Source organism: Physeter macrocephalus, chromosome 18 (assembly GCF_002837175.3).
Source record: "Physeter macrocephalus isolate SW-GA chromosome 18, ASM283717v5, whole genome shotgun sequence".
In the NCBI taxonomy this organism is placed as follows: domain Eukaryota; kingdom Metazoa; phylum Chordata; class Mammalia; order Artiodactyla; family Physeteridae; genus Physeter; species Physeter macrocephalus.
The window spans coordinates 79629578-79648362 of record NC_041231.1 but is presented as its reverse complement, the minus strand read 5'-3'; the positions used below and the strand labels follow the sequence as shown (position 1 = coordinate 79648362).

The 18785-nt window shown below is 45.2% G+C and overlaps 2 protein-coding genes across 12 annotated transcripts in view; one reads left to right on the top strand and one right to left on the bottom strand.

Annotated features, from left to right (window-relative positions):
• Nucleotides 1–18785, top strand: part of ADGRF5 (adhesion G protein-coupled receptor F5) — a 143519-nt gene that overhangs the window by 114786 nt on the left and 9948 nt on the right. For 6 of the 11 annotated variants that reach the window (XM_055079595.1, XM_055079601.1, XM_055079594.1 and 3 more), the window contains one exon: nt 121–2878. In XM_055079595.1, coding sequence (XP_054935570.1) covers nt 121–155 — 35 coding nt within the window. In that variant the 3' untranslated portion in view covers nt 156–2878. Of the gene's footprint in view, nt 1–120; nt 2879–10854; nt 10879–11674; nt 11962–18785 lie in introns of those variants that run through there. The other 5 variants (XM_055079599.1, XM_055079600.1, XM_028478981.2 and 2 more) reach the window with 3 other exon arrangements.
• MEP1A (meprin A subunit alpha) overlaps nt 14083–18785 on the bottom strand; it is a 30366-nt gene continuing 25663 nt past the window's right edge. The window contains exons 12-14 of the mRNA XM_007120882.2: nt 18034–18207; nt 16766–17066; nt 14083–14595 (exon numbers count right to left, since the gene is read on the bottom strand). Of these exons, the coding sequence (XP_007120944.1) occupies nt 14430–14595; nt 16766–17066; nt 18034–18207 (641 nt within the window). The 3' untranslated portion in view covers nt 14083–14429. The remainder of the gene's footprint in view (nt 14596–16765; nt 17067–18033; nt 18208–18785) is intronic.

The following is an 18785-nucleotide window of genomic DNA, read 5'->3' as shown; positions in this document are numbered from 1 at the left end:
ACAAAAATTAAAATAGCATCCTTATCAAAGTTAACCATGTAATGCCACGGAGCAACTAACCCCGCATGCCACAACTACTGAGCCCGCGTGCCACAACTACTGAAGCCCGTGTGCCTACAGCCCGTGCTCCGCAACAAGAGAAGCCACCGCAATGAGAAGCCCGCACACCGCAACGAAGAGTAGCCCCCGCTCGCCACAACTAGAGAAAGCCCGTACACAGCAACAAAGACCCACCGCAGCCAAAATAAATTAATTAATTTTTAAAAAATGTTAACCATGTACTGTGGCCACAGCAACCATACATTCCAAATCACAGTCGGATCCCAGGGAGACAGTGAAACCGAATAAAAATGTGGGGCTTCTCTGAAAATGTGGGTTGTGTGGTCTTCATAAGGACAAATTTAAACATGTCCAACCACCAGGAAGAAAGGCCAAAAGAGTCCAAGATTCAGCAACCATTTATTTATTGAGGTTCGAAAGGGTATTCTGTAAATGTTTTAACGCTTTAAAATCTCTTCCGTTTATTTTAAATTTTAAATTCTATTTTCATCTCTCTTTTCTTTATGGAGAGGGGGAGGTGAGACAGAAGTCCTAATGTTTCAAGGAAATGAACTCTTTTTTCATACCTATTCACAAACAAAGCAGACATCTATGCCCACATTTGCCTGCAAATTGTCACATCATTATCCCAGCTGAATAGTTCATTATTTAAAGTCCCTAAAGGAAATGATTGTCAGGCTTAACATTTTTCAGGGAATGATCAACTTTGGGCAGAGTTTGGTACTTAGAAGACAGACCCAGAGGTTAGGTTGGAGGATCAACTGAATTAGATTTAGCTATTAGGGAAAAAACGGCGTTACTGATTTGGTCTCTGGGGTTGTATCAGTGGGGACTGAGGCAGGGTTAGACAGTATGTTAGCAAGGCCACCTTGATGTGATCGGCCAAGGAAAGCACAGCACACTGGAGGCTGTGGGTCTCCTGTTCAAAACCACAAAGTGACAAGAAACACTGACCTTCCACCCACTTCTGTAGGGATCCTTTGGGAATCATTGTGTTTGACTTTGTGAAGGGCCCCTCTGTAATGACAGGAACCTTCATCAGGGCTCCCCAGGATGTGGATCTGGCTCTCTGCCCACGTTCATTAACATGGGGACGCACGTTCACTTACCCCCAACACACACACACACACACACACACACACACACACACACACACACACACAGGTGTGCATGTACCTCCCACCTTTCAAGTCACAGCGCCGGATCCAAATTCCAGGAAAGCTATACAAACAAAACATTGGAGAAATACAATAAATGCTGGTTTTCTGCTCAACTGCAAGACACATAGTTCAGCCACTGCTCTTTGCCAAGAAGATCCTAAAATGAGCAACAGAATTCAAAATTGTAAAAAAGAGTGGTCCGTGAATCTGTAAATTAAATGAAAGCGGGAGCTGTGCTTGGCCCCAAGGTCACCAGTTCTCAATCAGCAAGGATTCCGAGGCTTTTCACAGCAGATTTCCGAGGGAAGGGAGAACATGGGCTCTGGTTTTGATACAAAGTGAGATATGGGGTCAACTTCACTTGGAAAGTGGGCAATACTTCCCCACGTCCCTGAAATCTCTCAGTGTAGAAAGTCGGTTCCATGGGCCAAAACCTTCTTGCATTAAGGGATGTTCTATTAAGTCAGTTTCTTGTAGAGGGATCTGTGCTAATGCTTCAGAGATTGTGAGGTTGGAGCATTCACCAATGAGCAATGAATATAAACTACAGAAATATTCTAAGCCCAGTATAATAATCTAAGTCCAGTGTAACACATCGTCTCTTGAATGAGTCATGTATCTGCCATCCTCCTCCCCGTGCCTTACTGTTTTCTTGGAGAAAGAGGTAAATACAGGTCCATGGGGATTTCAGGATGTAGGTTTGCTAAGGCCAGAAATTAAGAAACACTGTGGGAAGTCATAGTCCTTTGTGGTTTATCTAGGGACCTTCAGAGAGGTTGGAAGACTGATAAAAAAAAGTTTCATGGAGATGAGAAAGATAATAGCAACCAGCAAGAACAGAGGTGGGGGAAGGAGTTATTCTGAGGCGAGTGGAACAGAAAGTCACAACCATTTGATAAGACAAAAGGAAACAAGTGTGGTCATAGAGATGCCATGTAGGTGGAATGCATTTTATTTGTGGCAGGTGAAGGTGATGTCAAATGGGGCTCTGCATCCCTAAGAGAAAGTCAATAACCCAGGCCAACAGAACTCTGATTCCCTGAGTGTCCAAAATAAAGGAGGGGCTTTCAGTGGATCTGTGTCTCTCTCAAGTATTTTATTTTATTTATTTATTTCTTTTATTTTTTTATTTTGTTGCGGTACACGGGTCTCTCACTGTTGTGGCCTCTCCCGTTGCGGAGCGCAGGCTCCGGACGCGCAGGCCCAGCGGCCATGGCTCACGGGCCCAGCCGCTCCGCGGCATGTGGGATCCTCCCGGAGCGGGGCACGAACCCGTGTCCCCTGCATCGGCAGGCGGACTCTCAACCACTGCGCCACCAGGGAAGCCCTCTCATGTATTTTTTGAACGTCAGTGAAAATAGTGTCTCATCATTTCAAAGATGTCAGCTTTGAAATGAGATGCTACAGGTTTCTAAATTATGACTTGGGATTTTCAGTCAGGTCTTAATAGCACGCCAGCATACAGCTCTGTGTCTTTTCTGTGCTTATAACAATAAAAATCTAACAAGATCGAGTGAAGTTTTCTTTATATAAATTGTCTGTGCTCTGGGAATAGGCTACTGCTGTTGTTTCAGGCTTCCCCACGTCCACCAGAATTTAATTCCATCTTCTCCAGTGAATGGTCACATCTATTCTCCAGGTATGGGGGTGAGGGTGAGGGGTGTCAGAAGTTCACAGCTTAGCTCAGTTGGCTGACAGAGCTGATGTCTTTCCTCACACCATCCACACTCCCACTCAGCATGTGGAGTCCAGAAGCTTAAGAGGCTTTAAACAGGGGACCTGGAAGTAATGCTTTCAGGACCTGACTGTCTGGGAAACAAATAAACAAATGTCTGTTCTGACATTTGGATGTGGCTTGGTTGGAATTTTCATGGACAGCCAAAAACAGAGCCCCATGGGTTCTGTTAGCAATAGATATTTCTGCAGCACGGTCCTGTATTTCCTGTATTAGTTTTCTACTGCTTTGTAACATATTACTGCAAACTTAGAAGCTGAAAACCACACCCATTTGTTATCACGCAGTTTCTGGGCATGGCTTAACCTGGTCCTCTGCTCAGGGTCTCATCAGGCTGAACTCAAGTTGTTGGCCAGGGCTGCGGTCTCATCTGAAAGCTGGGGTCCTCCTCCGAGCTCAGTGATTGCTTGGCAGAATTTTATTCTTTGTAGTTAACAGGACTGAGGTCCTTAGCTCCTGGAGGCATCCTACCATCCCCTGCCATGTGGTCTTCTCCCAATAAGGCAGCTTGCTTCTTCAAAATCAGCAGAAGAGCTTCTATGCTGCTTTGAATCTCTGTGACTTCTTCAGTCTCTGATCTCCAGACCCTCTTTTAAAGGACTCACCTGATTAGGTCTGGCCCACCCACGATAATCTCCCTTGAGATTAACTCAAAGCCAGGTGATTAGGGACCTTAATTACATCTGCAAAATTCCTTCACTTTTGCCCTGTGATGTAATCTACTCATAGGAGTGACATCTCATCAGAGTCACAGGTCCTGCTCACAGTCCAGGGGAGAAGATGATACAAGCTATTTCTTCAGATTGTTTAAAAAAACAAAGTTAGGGATTTCCCTGGTGGCACAGCGGTTAAGAATCCGCCTGCCAATGCAGGCGACATGGGTTCGAGCCCTGGTCCGGGAAGATCCCACATGCCGCGGAGCAACTAAAGCTGTGCGCCACAACCACTGAGCCTGTGCTCTAGAGCCCATGAGCCACAACTACTGAGCCCGCGTGCCACAACTACTGAAGCCCGCGCACCTAGAGCCCGTGCTCTGCATGCAACAAGAGAAGCCACCGCAATGAGAAGCCCACGCACCGCAACAAAGAGTAACCTCCGCTCGCCGCAACTAGAGAAAAGCCCAAGCACAGCAACGAAAACCCAACACAGCCAAAAATAAATAAATTAATTTAAAAAAAGTTAAGGACCCAGCACTGCTCTGTAGAATCTGTATGAGGCCTAAGCTGCAGATATGTGACCTGCAAACTTTCCTTTGTCCATAAGAGTAATCACACTGAGAAGGGTCTCTCTGGCAGTATCAGTAATAAGGCTTGTGTGCTGCAAATATGTCAACGTTATTCTGCCTGCTGAATATGCAAATGTGACAGAAGGCACCCTTCCCAAGGCGATGGCTTCCAGCTGTCTGGAAATTCAGGGAAAGTGCCGTGTGGGAAAGCTTGATTTGTCCAGATGAAAAGAGGCACACAACTCCATAGCAGACAACCTTCCCCACGCGGTGTGCGTCTGGTGTGGCAGGTAGAGTGAGCCCAGGAGCTCTAGTGTACTCAGTCTAATGTACATTTGACATTTAGGCCAACAGGGCAGAGATCTGAGCACACAGGTGCTGGCCTGTTCTCTAAGCTTTTGTTCATCTGACCTCCCACTGCTTAAAAACCAAGTCAAAATACTCCTCCTATGCTGGCCACTTCTCATCCTTCAAGTCCCCCACCCCCCCCAGTGAAGTGCTGCCACCTGCAGCCTGTGCCTGGAACTGGAAAAGTTTTCATACCTCAGGAGACGCATCCCTGTCTCACGGGGTTAACCTGCCATCACATGCTTGCATGGGTCACAGGACTTGGTCTGGAATTTTCTGCTCTTTTGCCCTGATGTTTTTCTTTTCTTTTTTTTGTGTGTGTGTGGATATTTTTACATTTATTTTTTGGCTGCACCGCACGGCACGCAGGATCTTAGTTCCCCGACAAGGGATGGAACCTGTGCCCCCTGCACTGGAAACATGTTATGGTCCAGCCATAACCACTGGACCACCAGGGAATTCCCTGCCCTGATGTTTTTCTTTGTAAGATAATGTATACATCATTTAGAAAGGAAGATGTTTAGTTTTGTATTTTGAAGACCTTTCCCCCTGGCTTTATGAAGTTTATTCATATAAACGGGAAGAAAAGCATGCTTCCTATGAATACGTTATGTGAAAAGGAATGCAGCCGTCTTTGAACTATTCAGGAAGGCTGCGAGGGCTGCACGGTCTGGTAGAATGATAAGTCACGTGTACTTTACATTTTTTAAGAGCCACTTTACAAAGAGTAAGTTGATAAAATGAATTGCAGTAATACATTTGACTTAACCCAGCAGATCTAAAATCTTAGCATTTCAAGATGTAATTTATGTAAACTTCTTAATGAGATATTTTACATTCCTTTTTTTTAAAATACTAAGTGTTCACAATCTAGTGTGTGTTGTACACCACAAGTGCCCAGCACATTTCCAGGGCTAAGGAGCCACATGTATCTAGAAGCTACTACACCGGGAAACACATATTTAAAGCATAAATCAGAGATAAATGCATTCTGCTATTCTGCTTCCTTTCTCTATATGAACAGCAGGGTAGGAAAATGAATTTAAAACAGGCCTGTACCACATCATCCGGGCTGGTCTTTGCAGAGATGCTTACACATATGGGAGGTGGAGGGGGCCTAAATCCGTAAGGCCCCAAATACTTCTCTTCCATATAACTCCTGCCCCTCCAAGCTGGCCTGAAAGCCACACTGTTATAAACTGTCCTTGGAGATTACTGACAAGCACGGGGTATCAGCCCCAGAAAATTGCAGCCTCGCATGTTTCCCAGAAAGGAGGAAGGGCCGGGAGATCCGCATCAGCCTTCTTTCTTGGAGGACGAGCTTACTGTCTCATTGGTGTGGCCTATAGCAGAAAGAACACGGCTCCCGGAACAGGAAGACACCTTTCCTCACTCCCCTGGGCCCTTCACTAAAGTTCTCTGGTCCTTGGTTTGCTCATCTGAAAAACAGGGATAATTCTAATTACCTCTCAAGGCTGTTGTCAGGCCCCAAAACCATAGTTTATAGGAACATGTTTCAGAAACTAAGTATCATGCAAATAATAGATTATTTCCATTATCTCTTTGAAAGGCAGAGAGGGGCTGACCACAGGGGAGCTCTGGGGAGGGGACAGTAAGCTCTGATGACCCTAATGAGAGTCCAGGGGCATTCTAAGCCTGGGTGTCGAGGGTCATCAGGCCCTGAATTAGGATGGGTATAGGGCACGCTTCAGCCGGTACCCATGAGGGAGTGAGATGGCACTCAACAAATGGTTGACTTTGAAGATTTCCTTCAAGCTAATCCTATATGTGACAAGATGATTTTTCTTAAGAGGCCCAAAGCACACACGCAGGTTGGCAGTCTTTGGACAATGTTGCCCCAAGACATGCCTTTACATTGACCTTCTGTGCTTCCCAAAAGGGTCCAGGGCCTCTTCTGGAGTCCCGGGTGTGACTCAGTTCCTGGCACACACAGCCCAGTGGGCATATATTGGGCCTCTGTTGCCCAACAGTGTAGGGAGGGCCATCAGAGGCCCAGGCCTGCTCTACGACCCCCAGGTGCCTTCAGAACGCTCCTGCAGGTGGGGAGCCCCTGAGCACTGTCTCCCCAGCATCAAATGGGCCCACGTGGCAGACTTCAGGAGCCCTTCCTTCCAGGAGTAACAGCATCGCTCATAGGCCATCTGCCCCTCTGGAGGCTCATTGCAAACCATCCCTTATCTCTGCCGGTGTCAAGCAGTGGCCAAGAGGAGAGAATGGAATTGCCCCCTCAGCCAGGCCTGTGACATAGCCCCCCCCCCAGTACCCCCATCCATGGTACTGAAGGAGGTGACGATGAAGGCCCTGATTACTTCCCATTTACCAACCTCACCACCCCATCTTTCCTTATGTCCTGGTAGACAGATGTCTAAGTCTATCCTCTGGCACATTCTAGAGAGGAAACAATTTTCATGACTCTATTCTTACTGAATATGGAGCAGACAGAGAAAGAAAGAAGAAAAGATGGGCACGATTACTGAAGCCCGCCCTGTGCCAGACCCCCGTTATTTGTCTCCAAATACTATTTTCCCATGTGGGCTGTGTGTGGTCTACGTACAGGCATCTTGTCTATTTTTAGAATAAGGATCTAGACATCTATTCTTTCCGTTTCACCTGTAAACTTTGAGATGAAGAGTTGAAAGGTCATGAGTGTTCCCCCTGCAAGAATGGGCCAAGGATGGGGGTTACTCAACTCCGTTCCCACCCCAGGGTTTTTATTTTTTAATGCAGAGCCAAGTCCCAAAGGAAGTATGCTGGTGACTATTAGAAACTAAATAGAACAAACCCAGGAGTCCAGAAAAAAAAAAAGGCTTTTTCTCAGCATGAAAAGAAACAGGAACTGATTGGGAAAGTCCTGGGCAGACTGGTGTCACAGCCCACTTCCCGGATCCAGGGATGACTCTGGGCCCCGCCTTCTTGGGAACTAATTTTAATGGGTACCATCCTCCGTCCTCCATCCTGCCAAATAGCCCCAACCTCCAGCGGCGGTGGCAAGAGGCGTTTGATTTTGATTAACCGAGGAAATTCGTACATCCCTTTACTGCTTTTCTGGAACTGTGAGCGCTTCCCATGCCCAGAGGCGCTCTGTTCACAGCTATCCTGGGCAGGGCAGTCCTGACGGGATGGCCCCTGGGCTGATGAGTGACAGTTGGCCTCCAAGCTCCGGCTCCTCCGCAGCAGCCCGCCAGCTTCTCCTGAGGCTTGATCGCCACCCGGTGGTCATTAGAGGAAGCGCCTCCCTGAGCCCCTTGACAGAACCTCAAAGGTGTGCAGCTACTGTGGGCCCGTGGATGAGAGCCTGGAGGACAGCGTGCAGAGGACAAGTAACTCGGGTCTATGAACAGAATGACAGAAACCAGGCACGAAAGAATCACTCTCTGTCCCCACCTCCTAACACTTCTATATCAATATTATGATCCTTGCAGGAGGAAAAGAATGATGTAGAAAGAGATGTCAAGATATGGGGAGAGCCAGCATTCCAGGCACATAGTTCCAGTAGGTGTGATGGGTTTTACTGGCAGCTGTACATTTCTGCGAGATACTAGCCAGGATAGCTCCCTCCTTCTGTTTTTTTCCTTCCTCACGGACAGAATCTTATTTATAGACCTAAAGGCAAAGCTAAAAGCAGCCCCGGAAATCCCCCAGTCCTCCCATTCCAGACAGGAGTGTGGAAGGTAGTTTGCGAAATAAACATGGGTGCCTTCCACGCTTCACAGGACCTTCACACTTGCCCATCAATGCACCTTCAAGAGGATGAGCCAGGATGGTCTTATTCCCTTTTCTCATTCACCCACAGAAACCTACTGCCGTGCTGGGCTTTCATTTTCAATCTGTGTTGAATCCGCAGCTGTCCTAGGGCTAAGTGACACGCCAGCCAGCAGCTGGTAAGTTTCTAGTCTAGTCTCCAGACACACGATGAAGAGGAGGCTGCTGGCTCTGCCAGCTGAAGTGTGATCCAAGAAGATTCAGGAGAAGTAAACAGTACCACTGCTAAAAGGGCTGGCCCTTAGGGCAGAGGGGCAAGCTGACCTGGCCTTGCATAAGAGGCATATGACTTCTGACTGTGGGAGAGTGTCATATGCCTGGGATATTACTCATACCCTCAGGATAGCTCTCAGCCCTTCTCCCTTACATGGGACACCCCTCTAACAGAAAACAAAATCGCAAGGAGAGATGAGGCTTAGCATGTGCCAGGCTCCAGGAGAGGGACACAGCAAATGACATGAAATTTACCCTCCACTGAAAATGGCTGTTAACTATCTATGGTAACTAACATTTATTGAGTTCTTACCATGTGTTTGGTGCTGTCCTAGAATCTCATTTAAGCCTGACAACAACCCCTTCTAGGGTTGAGTAAATACTCTTTTTCTCTTTATTTTACAGATGAATAAACTAAGCACAGAGAGGTTAATCACTTGCCCAGGGTCACACAGCTCAAGAATGGTAGAGTCAGGTGTTGAATGCAGAATGTCTGACCTAGAATGTGTGCACGTCACCACCACACTGCTGCTTCCCTGTGATGCATGCAGACTCCCATGGCAGGGAGAGATCTGAGCACAGAAAATGAGAGACGGACAACGTGGTGACAGAAAGGATGGAGAAGTTAAGGCATCTCCAACCTTAATCCTGCTTTATAATTTCATCTCAGGGCAGCCCAGAGCATAATGACCAGTGTTCCGGGCAAACATGGAACTACTTCCTTTTCTGGTCTCTGATGGAGCATGAAAGGATGCCAGCTATGTTGCTTTATTGAAGGTAGAGTTGCTCCGCCATGAGAAATAGCTACCTTGACCCCGGATGAAGCCATGAACTGGAGCTTTTGACTTGGCCACATCTTGCCCTGTCAGTAACCCAACTCCTAAGTGTTCGCGGCCCACAGTCTGCCCTTACCTGTCTGGGGAATCTATCAAAGCACCTCCATACCATCTAGACATTTTTAGCCTGTGTCCCAGTGTTCTCAGGACCACATTAGCTGTCAGATATTTTAGGGCAATAGTTAATTTTAATTCATCCACAAATAACTTACTTAAATTTCATAAAGGCCTCTCAGACACACCAACACAAAGGCATGTTAGCAATTTGGGGGCAGCCAGGCCTTCTGACTCTCTTCAAATTACATGCCATAAGACATGGCTAATACTTTGCAGGTCTACTTTGTTTCTCATATTTCTCTCTTTCAGATTTCATAATAACTCTCAAATAAGAAGCCAATACTTGCAAATGATAAAAGATTTATCTAAAGACACAGATCATTAGAACCAATTTTTAAAAAAAAGAAAGTAGATCCCCCATTAGCCAACTGGTCGACTCCCCAAAGGGAGCAGCTTGACCGTACCTGCCATTTTAATCTTTACTCTTCATGCAAAAGAGTTTCCATGGGGTTCCACTGACCAGTGGTACTATTTTTACTCTTGCCACAGACAGAGCAAGCCTTCTCAGAACGCTGGATGCCATTTAGACACATAGGAGGAAAACACGATTTCCTAGGGATGAAGTGTATTCCCGAGGCTGTGTCTGAACACACGTGGACCAACTGACATTGGTCCTAATCAACTTGGCTACATCGTGATTTCCCGTGTGATGGGCAAACTGAAGCAGCAGCTGATTTGCTACTTGGATTATTTGAATTCTCGGCTTCAGTTTGCAGCGTTTGCAGAACACATTGTGCTGTTCGTTAGTGTTGACTGACAGCCGATTTGGTTGCATAAATGGTGGGGAAGAGCTTGCGTTCTGGAGCCAGACCTTGTGCTTTCCAATGGTCAGCCCAGCATGTCTTAGCTTTGTGACCTTGTGTAAAGTCTCTTGTGATTCTATTTCCACAACACAAAAGGGGATAATAACTGGACAGGTCTAACAGATTGTTGTGAAGAGTTGCTTCTTATAAAGCCCCTAGTAGAGTATCTGGCACACAGTGACTGCTGAATGAATTTAGCCATGATTATTTTGTATCAAACTGTGTGTATCTGTTTAGAAATTATACACACACAGGAGAGAGAACCCAGATTTAGATACAATCTCTACTCAGGATCAAAATACATACACCCTCCACATTTTTGCATTTAATTCATCATTAGGAGTTTTTGAAAGTAACCCTGAATTTACATGACTTCCAAAATCATCATTTTGCCAAGGTTTGACTTTAAAATCATGCCCATCATGAAGCCAGAAAGGAAGAATAAGTCACTGAGCAAAATAAGGGAGGCTGATTAACTCACCAGCATATGCATCTCAATTCAAGTTTATAATCTTATGTAATGTAAGATTTTATGTAACCCTTAGACTCATCCCAGTTATTTCCTCTCTTACAGATGAGCCGATTATGTGCTGCAGCAGTTGAGTCACTTAAAGATCTCTCTCTTACAAATAATGAAACCACAACTCCAACTAGTTGAAGGGGGCATGGACATTTATTAGCTCCTGTAACTGGGGAAGATACTGGATTGGTACACCTTCAGGCTCAGCTGGATTCAGGGGCTCAAACAATGCTCTCAGAGTTCTTTTTCTCCCTTTGTGGCTTTGTCTCCCTCTGTGTGTTTATTTCATTCCAAGACAGATCTTCAAGGAAAAAAAATCTATGGGGCCTATGAACCAGAGTCTCAGATCTAAAAGGAAGAGAAACTCTTTTCTTCCCCATCGGTACATGTGTCTACAGCAGAGCAAGGAATTGTGATTGACTTAGCCTGAGTCATGTGCCGACCCCATAGAAACCATCTTAACAGTGAGGACTACGTTTTCTGTGAGCAAAACAGATTCAAAGTAATGGCCACTTAAAATTCAAGTTTACTTCTCTAGCCAGAAAAGCATGTAGGTAAGCAGTCCAAGACTGGTATGGCAGGCTCGGATCCACGTAGTTCTCAGGGATTCAGTACTTCCTGTCTTTTGGTTCTGCCCTTCCCAGGGTACCACATAGCCCCACATGGCAGGATAAAGAATAGGGTGGGGGAAGCATGAGACATTTTCAGACTTTCAAACTACTCTGATTCAGCTCCACTACATAAGACCAAGGAATCCAAGTACCCGCATACAGAGAGGCCTTCCCAGTTTTTCACATTGCTCATCTAAATCCCAAATCCCACACTACCTAAGGATGCTGAAATGCTTATTTCTCTATCCACCTCCCCATGACAGATGCCTACTCATCCATCAACACCTCAACTCCTCAAAAGAATAAAGTATCTGCTAATCCTCCTGGTATGATGGAGAACTTCAGGCTCAGAGAAAAGCTAATACACTGTCTGATCTACGATGAGCCAGATTCCTAATCAATCATGCAATCAACAGGGATGACCATACATCATCAATGGAGATGAATCAAGATGGTGGGTATGGCGCTGGTGCTGAGAAATATCAAAATGTTTTACCCTCAGCCTGGTACCTCCTTGTCATTGTTTTAGCCGTTTTCATTTTTTTTTTTTTTTTTTTTTTTGTTTTTTGCGGTACGCGGGCCTCTCACTGCTGTGGCCTCTCCCGTTGCGGAGCACAGGCCCCAGACGCGCAGGCTCAGCGGCCATGGCCCACGGGCCCAGCCGCTCCGCGGCATGCGGGATCCTCCCGGACCGGGGCACGAACCCGCGTCCCCTGCATCGGCAGGCGGACTCTCAACCACTGCGCCACCAGGGAAGCCCGCCGTTTTCATTTCTAATACTAGATCAAAATTCTAAGTTACCCTTGAAATTTGGGCTTCTGCTTGCTTCAGAGAGAACTCAGGTGTACAGGAAATGTTGTCCTCTGTTTAGGATGGGGCCTCTCCTCTGAGCTGGACCAGCTCTAAGCCAGGCATGGCCCAGAGCACATTTCCTTTTAATAAAACAAAAGAAGAACAATAGCAGCAACCACAGTGCCTGGAGCTCCCTTCTAAGGAAAGACACAGGGGCGTGGAGGGAACGCCTTCTCCAAGCCCAGCCTTAAAGTCAGCTGTGGATTTGCAGGGCTGTGAAGCATGTAGAGGAGCAAAGCTGGAGGTTATTTCCAATTTGGTTTTTGGAAATGAAGACTGGCTGGGTGGCCGGGTAGCTTCTCATCTACTCTGAAAATTAAACAGCACATTTTGCATATACTTTTAACTCTACCTTCTTATCCATTAATCCCATTTTATTACTCCGTAACCCTGTAGATGTTAAAGTGGGCTGGGAGGAGGTAGTCAACTCTTCCTTTCATTTGACAGATTAGGAAACAAACACCAAGAGCATGTGTGATTTTAGGACAGTTGCAGAGCTGGTTAGATGGCCCATCCAAGCCTGCAGCCAGGGAGCCTGATGTCCAGACCTCTTTTCTATCCACTAAAGCAGCAGTTCTCAGCACCAGCATCACCCGGGAACCTGCTAGAAGTGCGGATTCTTAGACCCTACCCCAGATCTACTGAATCAGAAATTCTCGGGGTGGTGCCTACGATCTGTGTTTTAACCAGCCCTCCAGGGGATACTGATGCACCTCAGGCTGGAGTGTCAGTGCTGGGACTGGAGGCTGCACGTGCTCCAAACTCTTCTCACACCTTTGCATTAAAGGGACTCTTCTTAACCTCTCGCGTTTGTTTCCAGAGTGGTCATGAAGTATGTACTTAGAAAGCTGGTGACCGAAAGCCGGGACCATTCAGGCTCCTTGAAATATTTTCTTTTAGTAAACTTCTAGAGCCAGCTCTCTGTGGGGCTTGTGCTGATTGGGGATGGAAACCTCAGCTTTCCTTCTTACTTGATCTCTCTTGGAACTTTCTTGCCTAGGGTAGTTTTGTCTCCTAGGAACCACGGAAAGAAAGTGTGTCTACAAATACTTCCTTTAAATTCTCTTCTACCTGACACTTTCAATTTGTTAATAATTTTATACACGAACAGTATATAAATATACTTTATTTTTAAAATATTTTATTTATTTTTTATTTTATTTATTTATATTTTTGGCTCCGTTGGGTCTTAGTTGAGGCACGCGGAATCTTCGTTGCAGCGCACGGGGCTTCTCTCTAGCTGTGGCGCGCAGGATCCAGAGTGCGTGGGCTCTGTAGCTGTGGCGCGTGGGCTCAGCAGTTGCAGCCAGGCTTAGTTGCCCCGCGGCATGTGGGATCTTAGTTCCCCGACCAGGGATCGCACCTACATCCCCCACATTGGAAGGCGGATTCTTTACCACTGGACTACCAGGGAAGTCCCTTAAAATGTACTTTAAAATTTAAAAAGATCTGAGCAAGAGCTTTTGGATGATTCTCCCCCTCCATACACATACAGACACACACACACACAAATTCACATGCAATTCTGGACCCCTTGAAGGTACTGACGAAATAGTTATTGAGTTTATTAAAGACTTTCCCTTAGAATCAGAGGAGGAAAGCAAATGCTGCTGCTAGGAGGAATCTTTATTTGAAATTCTTTAACACACAAGACCCTAAAAGAATAGAAAACCTATTGTGTCTGATGGAAAACAGGTATTTGAGTGTTTGATTCTAGTACAAAAAACATATGCGTTTCATTGTATACATCTTCCTTGCAGTAGAAAGGAGAGTTTCTATATCTTAGTTATTCATTCAATTACTGGCTCATTTACTCGTTTTTACTGAGTGACCATGCATGCCGGGCCAGGCAGACTCCAAGGCCCTGGGCTAACACAGTAAAGGTGGGTCTGCCTGCGTAGAGCTTACGGTCTATGGGAAAGACAGTCTATTAAACAAGGGATTTACAACGAAGGGATAAGAACGTCATCACAGGACACACTAGATACATTTGGAGCACAGAGCAGGGTAACAGAGCCATGTGAGGGTGGGGACAGGAAAACCATAAGGGTCACACAAGAGGCTGGAGGCAAAACAAGGCCGATAGAAGCTGCCCCAAACTGCAATGAGTACGGGATGGAAAGGGAGGGCCCAAGAGCAGGAGGTGCTTCTGCAGTCTAGTTGATGTCAGCGGGCATCACTGCCTGGCCTTTGGCGAAGGATGGAGATAATGGTGAAGGTCAAGAAAACCATGCTGGCTGCGCCTCCGATCATCAGGCCCAGGAGGCTGCCGTGCACCTGCATGGCCTGACATCGCTCCCCAGTGTAGAAGAAGGTGTGACCAGAGACGCACCTGGGGAGACAGGACACAGGGGCATGTGGGAACCACCTGAGCCCCAAGGGCTTCCTGACAACAAGACCAACACAGCAACAGTGGCAGGGGACACTAAGCAGTTACACACACCTGGCCTCGTTCAAAGTGCTTTACGCAAGTCAATTAATTTAATCCTGGAACAACCCTTTGAGGTGGTGGTTATTACCAGGCCATTCTCATCATCCTTATCTTTCAGAAAAGTGAGATAATTTGCTCAAGGCCACGCAGTTAGTAAGCGTCTCACTCTTGAAGTCTAATCTCTGAAGGTCTGTCTCCAGACCCCGTCCTCTTGGCTACCATATGCAAAGTTCAGGAGGAAGGTTTGGGACACTTAAAGAATGTGTTTCCTGACACACAGTAGTGATGGTTCAGCAAACTCCACCAACGGATGCTGAAATTAGTGGGTGAGGGTTTGAGGAAAGGCAAGATGTCTGCATGGTCTCCGAGTGTCTCTCCCAAGACATGTGTTAATGAAAGAGTGAGGAATGGTAACGTCTCAGGAGAGAGGGCTGGCAGACACCCTCTTGGCCAGATGACAAGGTTAACGTCACCGGTAATAACACATATTGACATCCGGTACCCCTCACATGACACACTGAGGAGGTCATATCACGTCTTGGTTCTTCTTACAAAACGTACTACCTCAATATAATCATGAGAAGACATCAGATAAACTCAAATTGAGGAACAATTTGTAAGATAACTGATCAACGCTCTTCAAAAGTATCAAGATAATGAAAGACAAGACCAAGGACCCGCTCAGGACTGAAGGAGCTAAGGAGACATGAAAACTAAATGGAACCCAGGGTCCTGAATTGGATCCTGGGACAGAAAAAGTGTATTGGTGGAAAAACTGGGGAAATCTGGATAAGGTGTGTCGTTTAGCTAGTACTATTTTTAATAGTATTTACCTTTGTTAATGCTCATTTCTTGCCTTTGCTAATGTACGATGGTTATGTAAGATGTTGACCTTTAGGGGAATGGGGAACTCTGATGCATTTTTGAAATGTATCTGTAAATCTAAAATTATTTCAAAATAAAAGTTTAAAAAAGAAAGAGCAAAGTGGAGATCAAAAAGAGCTGAGAAGAGATGTAAGTGTTTGGAGCCAAGCAGACCGGCTCCCACATCAGCGACTATTCTATCAAATGAAACTGATGCTTCTGTCATCACATACATCCTTTTATGAAATATTTTATGCAAATAACAAACATTATAAAAAGAACGATTAAATATAGCAAACTGTGCAGACAGACAGACCTGGATTGCAAGTCTAAGCTCCAGCATTTACCATCTGGGTAATTTCAGACAAATTACTTACTTCTCTAAGCTTCAAATTTCTTATGCCCTAAACGGGGATAAGAAGGGCCTTTATGTCACAGGGTGGCTGTGAGGAATAATTTAGATCATGAATGCATACTGCTCGGGGGAGCACGTGACACATAGCAAGCAGCCCCCAAGTATCAGATATTCTTCTTCTTCTTATTGAAAACATAAATATGATAATAGTACAATTGAACTAATGGACAATAGAAATAATAATTAATAACAATAATAACATTTGCAGTCAGGGAAGGTTTAAGCTTGGTCCTGAATCCCTGTGGTGGAGCCTTGATGCTAAAAGCTCTGGGTCGGGACTTCCCTGGTGGTGCAGTGGATAAGACTCCGCCCTCCCATTGCAGGGGTCCCAGGTTTGGGCCCACATGCCTGCCACTAAGAGTTCGCATGCCATAACTAAGGAGTCCGCAAGCTTCAACTAAGGAGCCCACCTCCCACAACTAAGACCCGGTACAACCAAATAAATATATAAATGAATAAATATTAAAAAAAAAAAAAAAGGCTCTGGGTCATTTTTGAGCCCTGCAGTGGAGTTCAAAATTCCAACAACATTCAAGATGCTGTTGACAATGTCCCAGAGGTAACAAAGGGATACACGTGAAAAGACAGGAGATTTGGGACTCTTCTGCTCTGGCAGGACCCCTGCTCTGCCCTCTGATTCCAGGCACGGCTTTGTGGAGTCAAGGAGCGACACGGTTGACCATCTGATGGCGTGGATGCCCTGACCTAAGAACTGTGCCTTTCAGCAGGGTAAGCAGACTTAGGGCTCCCCTCTGCCGACCCACACCTACCGCCCCAGGCCACAGAGCCTACCTGCAGCTCGCCATCCCCTTCACGTTCACACAGATGCCTTCGTTTTGACAAGGGTTCGGGTCACATGGGTCTCTGAAGTACTGTGGCCAGTTGTGGTCCTCCATGGGGCCCGTGTTGTCCACCGACCGCTTCTGTCGGCTGCGCTGCCCCTGGTCCAGGCTGCCCAGTAGGGCTTTCTCTAAGGAGGCCTTTCCCGAACCTTCTTCTGAAGCCGGCTGCTCCTGGCCTTGGAGAACGTGGCTTTGGGGGATCAGCCTACTGTCTTTAATATGAACTTCAGTCTGGTTAAGGTGGGTGATATCTCGAGGAAAGAGACAAAGGGTGGTGAGGAAGATATATGATTAAATCTGACAACAATTCACTTCCACTCCTGGAGAAAGCTCCCTGGGCTGTCTCTACCCTTCTTGGTCATCGCCTTTAGTGATGTAGAAAAGTGGCTTTGAATCCAGCGGATTTCCATAATGCCAGCTATTTTATAGATTGACTATTTTTTATTGAAGTATAGTTGACTTAAAATATTATATTAGTTTTAAGGTGTATAAAGAGTAATTTGACATTTTTATAGATTACACTTCATACAAAGTTATTATAAAATATTGACTATATTCCCTGCTCTGTACATTACATCTTTGTAACTTATTTCATGCATAGTAGTTTGTACCTCTTAATCCTCTGCCCCTGTTTTGTCCCTACCCCTTCCCCTTTCCCCTCTGGTAACCACTAGTTTGTTCTATGTATCTATGAGTCTGTTTTGTTATATTTGTTCATTTGCTTTGTTTTTCAGATTCCACATGTAAGCAGAAACATACAGTATTTGCCTTTATCTATCTGACTTATTTCACAAAGCATAATGCCCCTCAGGTCCATCCATGTTGTAGCACATGGCAAGATTTCATTCTTTGTTTGCTATTTTATGTTTAAAGTACTCCAATCACGATTTTATTTATTTAACTTGAGAAGAGAAGCATAAAGTGAGTATGGATAGACTGATTGAAACTAAATTGAAGTCAGCAAACTGTCACATTTGATAAATTATACAAAAAGGTGACACTAAAATTTTAGTTTCTCCCCAGGACAGTTAAAATCGAGATGGGAGACCTTGAATAAAAGAGTAAAAGGTGGTTCTCTTAGAGCACACCTTTTTTTTTGTTTTAACCTAGTCCACCCAGAAGATCCCCACCTTCCATGAGATGCTTTTAAAAATCCATGTAAATTCAATAGAACACCCAGAACATAGGATTATTTATTCAGGAAAACCAGCAAAATACCTTCAAAGTCCACAAACATTATAAGGTCGTCATTTTTAAGGAAACTCCTCCTTTTCAGCATTTGGTGGGAGATGATAGCACCCCAGCCCCAGTCGATGCTTCTAAAACAGGCACAGCTGTTGTCATAGGACCCCATGACAGACGGCCTGTCCCAGATGACGGAGCCATTTATTGCTGCAAAGTTACAGGTTACAGAAAATCACATTATCACTTTACTTTTCACTTTCCATTTGTCTTTAATGAGTATAGAGAGCTTTTCTTCATTGAAGTATAGTTGATTTACAATGTGTTAATTTCTGCTGTACAGCAAAGTGATTCAGTTATATGTATATATATACTTTTTTACTATTCTTTTCTATTATGGTTTATCATAGGATATTGCATATAGTTCTCTGTGCTGTACAGTAGGACCTTGTTGTTTATCCATAAGAGCTTTGTTAATCAGAAAAAATGTGTTGGAAAAAAATCAGGTTATTTACTCTTTCCAGGAGAATTATGCTGGAGAGGGTGTGGAGAAAAGGGAACCCTCTTGCACTGCTGGTGGGAATGTAAATTGATACAGTCACTATGGAGAACAGTATGGAGGTTCCTTAAAAAGCTAAAAATAGAATTACCATATGATCCAGCAATCTCACTACTGGGCATATACCCAGAGAAAACCATAACTCAAAAAGACACATGCACCCCAATGTTCACTGCAGCACTATTTACAATAGCCAGGTCATGGAAGCAACCTAAATGCCCATGGACAG